The 14,621-nt window shown below is 41.8% G+C and overlaps 1 protein-coding gene across 1 annotated transcript in view; it reads right to left on the bottom strand.

The window, feature by feature from the left end:
- BTC (betacellulin) overlaps positions 1-14,621 on the bottom strand; it is a 74,876-nt gene that overhangs the window by 28,059 nt on the left and 32,196 nt on the right. The window contains exon 2 of the mRNA XM_044277176.1: positions 4,925-5,023. Within this exon, the coding sequence (XP_044133111.1) occupies positions 4,925-5,023 (99 nt within the window). The remainder of the gene's footprint in view (positions 1-4,924; positions 5,024-14,621) is intronic.

Raw genomic sequence — 14,621 nt, 5'->3', positions numbered from 1 at the left:
GACAAGGATACCTCAATGTCAGACACCCCAGGCATATCCAAAATATTTAACTCATACTACACTGCTCTATATAACTTACGTAAAAATGAGTCCTCCAATGCCATTCAGGACAGGAATACCCTCACCAACACTTTTTTTATCTTCGCTTAACTTACCAACATTGTCGCAAGTGGACAGTGAATCCCTGACTTCTCCTACCACCCTCAGAAGTTCAAAAAACTCTCAACTCCACCCCCTCAGGTAAAAGCCCAGGCCCTGATGGCCTACCGATTGCGTACTATAAGAAATTTTTCCATGTACTTGGCCCTCACCTTGTGTCCTACTTCAACTTCTTACTTGATGGTGCTTCTCCAGCAAAACAGGCACTAGAGGCTCATATTGTGGTCCTCCCAAAACCAAACTAAGATCCAGAAGTTCCATCTAGCTACAGGCCCATATCCCTTTTAAACGCCGATATAAAACTCTGGGCCAAACTATTAGCACACAGAATTGCCCCATTCTTAAAAAACCTTATTTCCCCTGACCAGACAGGGTTCGTTGGGGGGTGTGAGTGCAGGGACAGCACATTTAGAGTACAGATGTTAATACAACACGCTCTGCGACATAAGAATAGCATGACCCTACAGAGTACGGAAGCCGAAAAGGCGTTTGACAGAGTAGACTGGAGGTTTATGGAGGCCACTCTTTACAGGTTTGGTTTCCACCCTAAACTTGTGGGCGCAGTGATGTCCCTGTACTCAGCCCCTCATGCAAGAGTGAGGGTCAATGGTATACTATCCCCATATTTCAAAATTTCTAATGGTACTCGCCAGGGGTGCCCATTGTCCCCTTCCCTTTTCATACTTTTCCTGGAGACCCTTATCCAAAGAATCAGACAGAGTGACATTATAAAAGGGGATAAAGTTGGCTCCATACAACATACCGTGGCGGCCTTTGCTGATGACATGCTGTTGATTATGTCCGATCCTGTCACAGCTTTCCCAGAAGTCTTGAAATTATTAGAGGAATTTGGCCATATATCTCATTTTTAAATATTTTACCTCAGAACACCATCGCTACTCTAACTAGCTCATTTCCCTTCCAATGGTCCACATCCCATATTAAATACCTTGGGGTCAATATATCACCTACCCCCAGTCAACTATTTCGTTTAAATTACCCCCCTCTACTAACAGACATTAAGACACAATTGGATGACCTTAAGATCCCCTTCTTGTCCTGGATCGGTAGGAAAAACCTTTTGAAGACTTACGCCCTCCCTAGACTATTATATCTTTTCCAGACCCTGCCGATCTCCCTTCCTATTTCCTATTTATCTCAGGTACAAAAACTCTTCTCGGCTTTCGTATGGAGGAAGTCTAGACCTCGGATATCTTATAGTCTCTTGTCCCAACCTATTGCCAGAGGTGTTTTTTGCCTCCCAGATGTCAAAAGTTACTACTTGGCCAATTTGATTCGATTACACTCGGAAATTCCTAACCCTTATTCATGCAAGCTAGGCTGTCAGATAGTCAATATCTCATGGGACCCCTCGGAACTAGCCAGATTATGGGAGACCCCGCCCTCGGCTGTTGTTGAAGATAATTCACTCAATCCCACATTTGTAGGGGTGTATAGGGCATGGAGAGGAAATTCTCTTCTCAACTGGCACTCCCAAGGGGCCTCTCTCCTTTCACGCCTATCCGCTTAGTTCCATTTCACCTGCATTTGGGATTTGTTGACGTTTTTAATCTGTGGCCTGGTTTTAGAAATATAGCTGTGGGTGACGTGCTGAAGGGAAACAAGGTTCCAGACATAGAGAAATTGAAGGAATCTTATAAGATACACAAATGGTCACACTTGCATTACCTTCACTTCAGTACAGTATGCACAGATTATATGAGTAAAGCTCAAAAAGGTTACACTCCCTCTTGGTATGACGCCATTCTCCAGTCCCCCAACCCTAAAAGCAAACTGCTCTCATGTCTATATAACAAAATACTGGAACCATGGGATACTAAGAGACCTCCCTATATTACCCAGTGGGAATCTGACCTTGGCATAAACCTCTCGGATACTGATGTAGACAGGATTCTCAACCACTCACGTGGTTTTTCCCGTTGCAGAACTATACAAGAAAACGCTTTTAAAATAGTAACTAAATGGTATCGCACACGAGATTTGTTGAATAAGATGTTTCCGGAGGTATCTGCGGATTGTTGGAGATGCTCTGCAGAAAAGGGCACAGCTCTGCATGTTTGGTGGTCTTGCCCTGATATCCGCCCATTTTGGGATGGAGTGGCAAATGAAATAAAAAGAATCTGCCCAGCCAGCACGACCCTGACACCCACAGCTGTCCTTCTGAATCTGCCAGAACTTCACTGTCCCCTCAGCAAGCACTCCTTGCTTCCTCATCTTATAGCAGCGGCCAAACTACTTATCCCACTAAAATGGCTTTCTGAGCAGGCCCCAACTGTACAGATGTGGAAAGAAAAAGTGCAAGAAATTTGCAGATTCAAGGAATTGTCTAGTTGGGAGTCATTGTCTCATGATAGATACTTGACCACCTGGGCCAAATGGCTTGACAAATCTTAAGGGGGTTCCCCAGCACTTTGGCATTTCAACACTTCAACCCTAAGTCCCTTTTATTCTTCCATCTCTTAGTCTGGTTCCCCTACTTACACCTTAGGTCGATAGCTCTGGTACATCATTGTAGCTACTGTTTTCTAGAATGTCCTCACAGTTCGTTTACTTGAATATTATCTCTAATCATTAGGAGGTTTGGTCACCTTTCTTCCTTTTCACCATTGATGCCTTAATTCATCTGTGATTTAACATCATATTCTTGACTACGGTCTTTGTATTGCTGAACTCTTTGTCATGCTCATTGCTTTATGATCCAGGGGTATGTTTGCCCTTTTATGTTCAATTGTTTATTACTGGATTTAATCTGTTTAATAAACAGAAATTTGAAAGAAAATCCTGATGACAGTATCCCTTTAAATAGGGGTGAAAGCTACTTACTTTCTCTTTGAAAAGGAATCTGACACTTTGAAAACCGTGTCCTGGGAGCATGTTATAATTAGAGATGAGCGAATTTCATGTTATGAAATTTGTTCACGCTTCATTTGGTGGTAAAATCTGAATTGTGTTATGGATTCCGTTACCACGGACCATAACGCAATTCTATGATGGAATGCATAACGGAATGCCTTTAGAGGCATTCCGTTATTCATTCCATCATAATAGAAGTCTATGGACTGCAAAATGGATCCGTCCCGTTTCCGTTATGCCGTAGTAACGGAATCCATGATGTAATTCACCTTTTACCACCAAACGAAGCGTGAATGAATTTCTAAATATGAAATTCGCTCATCTCTAGTTATATTGATGGAGGAGCAGAGAAGATTGAGATATAAATGTGAAAAAAAAGAAATCAGCGTAACTTGAGATTTCTTCATTTAAAACCTACTCATTCTGGGTTTAGGACGTGGTCTTATCAGACACTGACAGTTTTTCCTGCATTAAGGGCTCTTTACATGGGCCGAGAATCCGCTATATAATTGCTAACGAGTGTTCTTCGGAATGCTCGTTAGTGATTATCTGGCAGTGCAAAGGTGTCGCCGATTACCCGATGAACAAGTGAAACGCTTGCTTGTCAGGTAATCGGATCGTTTGTGCAGGCACCTAAATCGTAGTTTGCCGGCAGCAGAATACTCTGTCTAAACAGCCGGGAAACAACGAGTCTGCATGGGGGGCGAACGATGGCATTAGCGATCGCTCCTCATCATACTGTGGTGGAAATGGCTGCATGTAAATGCAATGGTCTCCTTCATTGACGAGCAAGTGCTTGCTGGGAAGGAACGTTTCCTTCCTAATAATCGTCTGCTGAATTGGCCAGTGTAAAGGGACTTTAGTGTACATTGATAGACAGCTGTCACTCATTAGGGCCACTAATTGCACTCCTAATACAGATCATAGAGAATCTTCTCTTAGAAAACTATCTATCAACCTGCTCAGCTCCTCCTGGTCTGTAAAATAACGCTGGCAGTTGAGACTGATTTTCAGATCAACCAGTCCCTTTTAAGACTTTGTGCATGTTCTAAGTCTGTCCTTGAAGCTCAGGGGAAATTCTGGTCCATCACAATTTTAAAGGGCATCTGTCAGCAGTTTTGTACCTATGACACTGACTGACCTGTTACATGCGCACTTGGCAGCTGAAGACATCTGTGTTGGTCCCATGTTCATATGTGTCCACATTGCTGAGAAAAATTAGCCTCTAGGAGCAACAGGGGCATTGCCGTTACTCCCAGAGACTCTGCTCTCTGCAACTGCTGCACTCTCCCCACTTCGATTAACAGGACCAGGGACATATTGTAATTACACGTGCTCATCGCTGCGCTGTTGACTGCGAGCAGGTAAATAATGAGGAGAAGGCAGTGTTCGCACGGAGCGTGGCCTTCTCTTTAACCAGCTGATCGGCGGGGTACCAGGTGTCGGACCCCCGCCATTCTGATATTGATGACCTATGCTGAGGAAAACCCCTTAACTGTTAAGACTCCAGCACCGGAGTTCCAGTGCCCGTTCCAGTTACCATTGTTTATGCCTGTATACCCACATGACGACTTCACCCAATCACTGGCCATAACAATCTTGTGCTGAATCCAATGATTGGCTGCAGCGGATCATGTGAGTATACAGGCACATCATTGGTACAGTGAAATAAACCGAAGTGACAGCGTTGGAGTGGAGGGGAATTTAACAGGTTCTTTTATTATTTTAGCACATTTGCTTCCTTTGGTGATTTTTTTTTATTGTCTCAGAAAACAGTTTTCCGTTTTTGGTCCACCTTGAACATTTTATAAATGTTTTCCCCTTCACTCATCTGAATATTATTGTCATTTAGACACCAGGAAATTCCCAGCACATGGTTCAGTTAAATTACCTGAGCAGTTTTCTATGTAGTCGCGGCATGGAAAACTTCTTGTTTCAGGTTGTGAAGTTGAATTTCCACCTGAACTCATCCACGGGAAAACGATAAACCCTTATAAAAACGAAACAAAGCAGAAATACAGCATTTTACTTCCAGTCTGAACTACAGGATTCTTCATTTTACAAATAGGTTAAAGCATCCTGATATCGATTACCAATCCGCAGGTCATTAATATCCGAGCACGGAGGGTCTCATCCCCTGCTCCCATACCAACCAGCTGTACCCTGCAGCCTCCTGCACTCTGAATCAAACAGGAAGCACTGCTCCATTCAAAGTGTAGTGGCCATGCCGGGTTACTGCAGCTCAACTCCCATTCACTTCAGTGGGAGCTTACGCTGCAGTACCCCACCATGGCCACTACACTTTAAACAGAGCTGTTCTTCCTGTTTCATTCAAAGTGCTAGTTCCAGTGCAGGAGTTTGCAATGAACAGCTGATCAGTGAGGATACAGCCTCACCAATCAGATCTTAGTGACCTATCCTGAGGATCGGTAATCAATATCAGGAGCCTGGAAAACCCCTTTAAGGCTGCTGCCACAAACAGTATATTTAAGCATTATTATGGCTTGTAAAAATGCCAGGAAACAAAATTCAGCTTTTTTGTTTTCTTGTCTATGGAAAAATTCCTGAAAAAAGTGCCACACCAAGAGCACACTGCAATTTAAAAAAAATAAACCTAATAAATTCCTTTTCAAGGTTGAAAAAACTGCCACTACAAAAAGGACTGGCCCAGATTTACTAATCCTAAAAATGTTGTAACTGAAACAGACTGTCTAGACCTGCATCGGGGCTCAGGCTGGACGATAAATTTGGTGCAGGGATATATACTTTTCAATTACTCTGCGCCATTGGTTGGCTTACTTTGAGACAGATTTTTATGTCAGAATTGCGCCAAAATTGGCGCAAAATTGTGCATTTTAGGCCATGTCCCATTTCTCACTTTCTGCTAAGCCTCACCCCTTGTCGAGCACGTCCAAAAAAGGTGTCCAAACCCTGATTTGCGCCACTTTAAAAAAAAAAACTATTGCGCAAACATATTAGTAAATCTGAGCCACTTTTTGTCCTGCATTAATATTTATCTTAGACTTCCATGCAACAAAAACTGCAGAAAAAAATACACCAGAAAAAAAAAAAACTACAATGGGTTTAGAACATAGGGTACGGAATAAAAGAACAAACTGAAATGCTACAAAACAAATTCCCATTGACGTACAGCTACCGAGAGACATATTTCTATTGACACTATTGAAGACTTAGAGATATAGTGTATGTCCACTTTAAATGTGGTAGTGGTGTGTAATATGACGTTTCTGATCATACCATATTCTGTGCAGTGTTTATATGGGGGCGATAAATTACTTACTGGTACATAGGAGCCAAAACAAAATGATGTCCACTCATGTCACATGGCTTTCTATTTTTGTGGCTCTGCTAAGTAGTGAGTTTGGCAGCTGTTTTGTGCATCAGTTTCTAAAAGTAACTACGTGATTACTAGATCTCTTCTAGTAATACAGACTGACAGAAAGATGGCAGCATTATTTACTGCATATGAAGTTGCTGGGAAAGGAAGTCATGTCTTGCCTTATCGTTCTCGCAATAAGGGAATATTATTTCAACCAGGTTTTTATGATAAATATGTTTTTAAAGGTTGTTTTTTTTTTATTATATGACTGTCCTTAGAAAACAACCATGAAATATTACAGTTTTTCATACTGGCCAGTGGAGTTGGCATTTTGTGTTTTCCGTACCTCACATGTCAATTTAGCTTTCCAGACGGACAAGGTGGTTAGAGCCATCTCACTATAATGAAAGGGCACAGTTAAAGGGGTTGTCTGTTTCCTATATTGATGATCTATTCTCATAAAGGAAACAAGTTCTTGGCAATAACCTTTCCCAACTGTTTCAGGATCCAACTAGAGGGACGGCCATACCGCATTTAGTACTAACCAATAGACCTGTGCAGGTTGGGGGGACACCTGGGAAATAAGGACCATAAAATAATAACCTTCCAATTGTCATTCAAAAGAGTGTTTTTTCAGGAAGGTACACAAATACCAAACTTCGAAAAAGCTAAATTTGACCAGCTAAGAGAGGCCATTAGCATCACTAACTGGGACAATGTCCTAAAAATAAAAAATGCAGCCACAAAAAAGGGTATTTTTAAAAGCATCCTAAACTCTAATTGTGAGCGGTACATACCTTATGGGAATAAAGGGGTGAGGAACAAGAAAAAAACAATATGGATAAATAGAAATGTAAAGGAAACAATAAATGACAAAAATAAAGCATTTAAATCACTAAAACAGGAAGGTAGCGAGGAAGCAAGGAAAAAATCAAATATGTAAGAAACAGATAAAAGTAGCCAAGATGGAGACAGAGAGACTTATTACCGAAGCGTAAAACGAACTCTAAAATGTTCTTCAATTATATAGATGGTAAAAAGTTTAAACCTGAAAGTGTTGGCCCAAGGAGTTGTAAAGAGCGATGAGGAGAAAGCGAATCTATTATATATTTTTTTCTCCACTTTATTCACTGAGGAATATGAACTGCCAGATTAAATGTTTAGTGTAAAAGTAAATTCATCATTAAAAGTGCCCTGTCTGACCCAGGATGAAGTGCAGCAGTGTCTCAAAAAGATGAAAATAGACAAATCATTACAAGAGATTTCTCCCCCTTCTCCAAATCCCTCTCACTAACGCCCTAAATAAAATAAGCTCAGGTGACCCCATCCCTAAGGATATGTCGTATGCACATATTACGGTAATCCATAAGGAGGGTAAGGACCCAACTCCATGCGCTAGTTACCGCCCCATATCGTTACTTAATGTTGACATTAAGTTATTTGCAAAGGTATTGGCTACACGTTTAACCCCTTTCCTGTCAGTTCTTATACATACAGATCAGGTTGGCTTTATTCCTTCAAGGGAGGCGAGAGACAATACCACGAAAGTGTTGCACTTGATCCATCACGCCAAGATACAACGCTCTTCCCTCTGTCTTCTATCCACCGATGCCAAAAAGGCATTTGACAGGGTGGGATGGCCTTGGTTACTTGCAGTACTAAACCATGTGGGCATCGAGGGTCTGCTGTTATCATGGATCCGTTCTCTCTACTCCTCACCCTCGGCGTCAACAAAGGTTAATGGTGTGCTCTCGCCCCCCTTTGATATCAGGAATGGTACTCACCAAGGATGCCCTCTATCACCCTTAATTTTCATCCTTACCCTAGAACCTCTTCTGAGGACAATTAGGAAAAACCCTGACATCTCGGGTTTGGTAGTGGGCGGTCAGCAATTTAAAATAGCAGCCTTTGCGGATGATCTGATGATTATGATTACCAGACCTCGGATCACCTTCCCCAACCTAATTGCTGAATTTAAGGAGTTTCACAACTTATCCAATTTGAAAATTAACTTACAAAAATCGGAGGCTCTTAATATATCCATACCAAACTCCCTTGAGACGGAACTAGCGGGCTCCTTACCTTTCAGATGGACGACGGGTGCCATTAGATACTTGGGCATGATGATCCCCAAGGATCTAAGGGAGCTGTTTTCTAGAAACTACACCCCTGTTTTCTAGAAACTAAAACCAGATAGTGACACATCTCCTTTTTATCGAATCTGTTTTTATTTTTTTATTGCAGATTTTTTATTCTGTTTCCTGAACATGATTATGGGGGCTGCCATCTTGCCTGAGATGTTTTTAATAGCATTTTTAAAAATTGTTTTACGGCATCCCCATGGGCACAATGGTCAGGAAGGGACCTTATTGACTTCTATGGAAGAGTTTTCTAGTGCAGAGATCATTGTACAAGGAAAGAATAGTTAACGCTTTGATAATCACCTCATCATTCTGAATGGTGGATCTTCTCTTATCTGTCATTCTAATCATTGTAATAATATCACCTCTGCATATAGATAAGCAGGTAATTGCAGCAATGGAATCTGTACGGATCAAGAAGTGACGCCTATTATTAGGCTTAGTGGCCGGTGCGAAAACTGCAGGATTTTATGGTTGTTGTTTAATATAGTTATTGACATGGAAAATTAACAATAACATCACCAAAAATTCTAAAAAAAATATGTTATACATAAAAACGTGATTTAAATAGGTCATTTTCTGATTATATATTCCCTTTAAAGGTTGAATACCAAGGAAGTGCTGGAACAATGCCCTTAGGGTTTAACCCAAAGCCAAACCAGTTATGCCTCATTCACACGTCAGTGTTCGGTCAGTGATTTCCAGCAGTGATTCGTGAGCAAAAACCAGGTCCGGATCTAAACACAAAACAGGCAGAACAGGAGCAGATCTTTCCCTTATACGTTATGTCTGTGGAGGCTTCTCTTCTGGTTTTGGCTCACAATCACTGATGGAAATCACTGACCAAACACTGAAGTGTGAAGGAGGCCTTAGGCTACTTTCACATATTAAACTATCTGGCACAGGAACAGCCTGCCAAGTTCATCATATCTGACATAGCCCAGTAGAGCCAGAGCACCGCCAAACCCCATTTACTATAATATTACACAGTGGGGATACGGCCCGTTTCCGGCATTAGTGCTGTGATTCGGCCGGACAAAAAAATGGGGCTTGCACTAGTTTTTGTCCAGAAAAATCCCGGCAGTAATGCCGAAAACCAGCTGGATCCCCACCAGTTCCCATTATAGTGAATGGGCTCTGGCGGTGAACAACATTATCTGGCTATGCCAGATACAATGAACTCCAGCAGGCTGTTCGTCTGCCGTAACATCCTGCAGGATAGTTTAAAGGGATTCTGTCACCTCATTTTCGGTTATAGAGCTGCGGACATGCACGGCTAGATCACCGCTAGCATGTCCGCAATATACCGGTCCGAATGTCCTTCTTTCGTCACAGTTAGATTGCCGTAACCTCGCGATGCACGGGCTCGCGCATGCACAGTGCAGGTATAGTGTTTCTTCCCTGTGCTGGCATCAGCCTCAGGGAAGGAACTGGGCGAGCTCGCGCATCACAAGATTACGGCAATCTAACTGTGAGAAAGGAGGAGATTCGGAGGACATAGGCGGTGCTGGGCTCCTTCACAGGGGGCGTGGCTGGGCACCAGGAAGGTTCGTACAGCCCCTTGGGTACCTTACAAGGCTCATTTACATATCTCAAAAGTAAGTTTTTTAACTAAATAAAAGGACACAGCCCTATAGGACCGGTATATTGCGGACATGCTAGCAGGCGATCTAGCCGTGCATGTCCGCATCTCTATAACCTAAAATGAGGTGACAGAATCCCTTTAAATGCATATGTGAAAGTGGCCTTAGTTGGCACAGTGGGTCCATACTCACTGATCCATGACAACACTAACCCCATTTACACGTCCGTTGTGTATTGCGTATCTGGAAATTGCGGATCCGCAATACACCGGGCCGGCACCCCTATAGAAATGCCTATTCTTGTCCGCTATTGCGGACAAGAATAAGACATGTTCAATTTTTTTCAGGACCGCGGACCGGAAGATCGGGGCCGCGCACCGGAAATGCGGATGCAGACAGCACACTGTGTGCTGTCCGCATCTCTCCCAGCCCCATTGAAAATGAATGGGTCCGGATCCTTTCTGCAATGTTGCGGAACGGATCCGGAACCATTATATGGACGTGTGAATGGAGTACAGGTATTTCAGCATTCCTATATTTTTTTTTACTGCCTACTGTTTTACTGCCTAACCCTTTAAATTGATTCCTGAGAAACAATGAAGAGTATTGTTATATAATAGGGAGAGACTTCTAATAAAGAACAGATAATTGTAATGTATGTTTATCTTGGCAGACAAGATTGCCTCAAGCATAGTACATGTGAAAAAGGTCAACACATCCAAATATATTTCATAGGGCAAGCTACTACTATAAAATATAACTGGCTATATGTATGCAAGAAAGTGTTGTTTAGCCACATTAAAGAGGTCCTGTCACCAGTTTTTTCTTTATAAAAGCAATACCTCATACTGTAGGTTCAGGAGATGCCATCTCGGTATTTTATTCCATCATCCGCTTCTCTGTTGCCTCACTATGCCCCCTGTTCGCTTTTGGCGCCTGTATTGTAAGGGTATTTTTAAGTACTGATAGTTTCTGCCCCTTTAATTTAGTCTCTTTTATATTACTTTTAGTATTCTGTGTAAGATATTCCTTGTTATATAGTGGGTCAGGGATACCCCCCCCCCCCCCCATTTTGTTGATAAGACCACATTCCTGAGTAGTGATCTCAGAGACACATCTCAGGACATGAGTGATGCACGCTGGGGGCGGGGCCGAGGTGTATACATTAGTGGGGACTCCACTTGAAACTCCATCCTAGGTAGGATGAAAGTATTGATTTGTCCTATCTCTTGTACACCCTGGGGTGTCGGTCATGTGTATAACGTGGTAGACATCCATGTGTTATAGCATGGCCGACCACATCCTTGCCACATATTGCATATTTAGGCTAGTGATGTTTATTTACTTTTTATTATTCTGTATGCGATTTGTCTGTGTTATCTTATATTTATCTTATATCTCATACTTATCACACTTAGTAAATATATATTTATTCACTTAGCCTGCGAAAGCTTATTTATTCTCTAATCTTTTGAACTCACATTACAGCGCCTGATATGTTAATTAATAGCATAGGTACAGGGAGGAGAAGATAGCAGCTTTTCTCAGGGGGCGTCTCCTTCTCCCTGGCAGTAATGCAGTCCAATTGCTGCGGACCACTTCACAGCCTGGGAGAAGATGAGCTCATCATAAGATTTGGTAAATCTTGCAAGAACAGGCTACAGTTGTACAGTCATGTGAAAAAATTAGGACACCCTTTGAAAGCATGTGGTTTTTTGTAACATTTTTAATAAAAGGTTATTTCATCTCCGTTTCAACAATACAGAGAGATTAAAGTAATCCGACTAAACAAAGAAAACTGAAGAAAGGTCTTTTCAAGATCTTCTGTAAATGTCATTCTACAAAAATGCCTATTCTAACTGAGGAAAAAGATAGGACACCCTTGCCCCTAATAGCGAGTGTTACCTCCTTTGGCTGAAATAACTGCAGTGAGACGGTTCTTGTAGCCATCTACCAGTCTTCGACATCGGTCTGAGGAAATTTTACCCCACTCCTCAATGCAGAACTTTTTCAGCTGTGAGATGTTTGAGGGGTTTCTTGCACGTACAGCCCTTTTCAAGTCACCCCACAGCATCTCAATGGGATTCAAATCTGGACTTTGACTTGGCCATTCCAGGACTCTCCATTTCTTCTTTTTCAGCCAATCTTTGGTTGATTTACTAGTATGTTTTGGGTCATTGTCATGTTGCATGGTCCAGTTCCGCTTCAGCTTTAATTTTCTAACTGATGGTCTCACATGTTCTTCAAGCACCTTCTGATACACAGTAGAATTCATCATGGATTCTATGATGGTGAGCTGACCAGGTCCTGCTGCAGCAAAGCAGCCCCAAACCATGACACTTCCACCTCCATGCTTCACAGTTGGTATGAGGTTCTTTTCTTGGAATGCTGTGTTTGGTTTACGCCAAACATGTCCTCTGCTGTTGTGTCCAAATAATTCAATTTTGGACTCATCTGTCCAAAGAACATTATTCCAGAAGTCCTGGTCTTTGTCAACTTTATCTCTGGCAAATGTCAGTCTGGCCTCGATGTTTCTCTTGGAAAGCAAAGGTTTCCTCCTTGCACACCTCCCATGCAAGTTAAACTTGTACAGTCTCTTTCTGATTGTAGAGGCATGTACTTCTACATCAACAGTAGTCAGAGCCTGCTGTAGTTCTCGAGATGACACTTTAGGGTTTTTGGAGACCTCTTTTAGCATCTTGCGGTCTGCTCTTGGGGTGAACTTGCTGGGGCGACCAGTCCTGGGCATGTTGGCAGTTGTTTTGAAAGCCCTCCACTTGTAGACTATCTTCCGGACAGTGGAATGGCTGAATTCAAAATCTTTTGAGATCTTTTTAAATCCCTTCCCAGACTCATAGGCTGCTACAATCTTTTTTCTGAAGTCCTCTGACAGCTCTTTTGCTCTCACCATGGTGCTCACTCTCACTTCAACAGTCAGGAGCACACCAAACTAAATGTCTGAGGTTTAAATAGGGCAAGCCTCATTCAACATGCAGAGTAACGATCTACTAATTATGTGCACCTGGTGTGATATACCTGTGTGAGATCTGAGCCAATTTAAGAGGGAATACATGTGAGGGTGTCCTATCTTTTTCCTCAGTTAGAATAGGCATTTTTGTAGAATGACATTTACAGAAGATCTTGAAAAGACTTTTCTTCAGTTTTCTTTGTTTAGTTGGATTACTTTAATCTCTCTGTATTGTTGAAACGGAGATGAAATAACCTTTTATTAAAAATGTTACAAAAAACCACATGCTTTCAAAGGGTGTCCTAATTTTTTCACATGACTGTAAGTGAGTACAGCAAGTACCATGCTCACTTATATAGTCTGTTTTTGTTAGATTTACCAAATCTCATGAGAACAGCTCCTCTTCTCCCTGGCTGTGAAGAGGTCCACAGTGACTGGACAGCGTCACAGTCAGAGAGAAGGAGACGGCCACTGAGAAAAGCTGATGTCTCCTCTTTCCTGTATCGATTCTATTATTTAGCATATCAGGCACCAAAACCAAGTGAGAGGCATAACGGCGCAGCAGAAGAGAGGATCATGAAAAAAAAACTGCGAGATGGCATCTCCTGAACCTGAACTACAGTATGAAGTATTACTTTTATAAAGAAAAAACTGGTTAAAGGTCCTCTTTAGATACAGATGTAGCAGAGTTAACAGTCACAGTCATAACGCGTTAACTTGATGTGATAACTCACCTAGAGTGTGTGTTAATTCTTCTGTATTTGCATAGACTTGCATATTACTTTATAAAACATATGAAAGAAAAGCACGGACCCAAAAGTCCATGAACGCACTTCCGAGTGTTTCCATGGGCTTCTGATCCGTGCCTCCGCTCTGCAAAAGATAGGACATGTCCTATCTTTTGCCAAATTTTGCGGATCGCTGAACCATTCAAATCAATGGGAACGCATCAGCAGCACAGAGTTCACACGGCCGCTGCTATACGGTCGTTTAAATGAGCCCTTAGGTTAGAAAAAAATATCCCAAACTCACAGAAGTATACCTATAAAAATATATTTTTATTGATACATAATATAAAAAAGTTAGTTACTAACTTGAGAATTGATTTGTCTCATAGGTTCTAGGTTTTATTTTTTGTTCGTATTTCTGTATTTGTCAAATTGCACTGAGTTTCTCATTCGGGGTTAGCTGTAGATTTTTGTTGTTGTTCAGCTATATTGGGAGCTTCCTGTCCGTATACCACAGACCCGTGACTGCAAGGCTAACCAACGATTGTAGATATGGGTAATGTTATGTTTAGGGACAATTATTGTAACTTTTGAATTATATTTAGAACTTTTCTATATCTATGTATCAATAAAAATATATTTATATGTGTATGCTTCTGTGAACTCCTGAACTAGCTAAAGGTAAATATATTCGTATTCAGTCATATCTTAACGGAAGAGCGGCAAGAAGAAAGCCATATTTGAAAGCAAGCCACAAGAAAGTCCCATTTGCGAAGCCATGTAGGGGATACAGAAAACATGTAGAAGTAGGTGCTCTGGTCAGATAAG

Source organism: Bufo gargarizans, chromosome 1, assembly GCF_014858855.1.
Source record: "Bufo gargarizans isolate SCDJY-AF-19 chromosome 1, ASM1485885v1, whole genome shotgun sequence".
In the NCBI taxonomy this organism is placed as follows: Eukaryota; Metazoa; Chordata; class Amphibia; order Anura; family Bufonidae; genus Bufo; species Bufo gargarizans.
The sequence above is the reverse complement of the archived record's forward strand: the minus strand, read 5'-3'. Positions and strand labels throughout refer to the sequence as shown.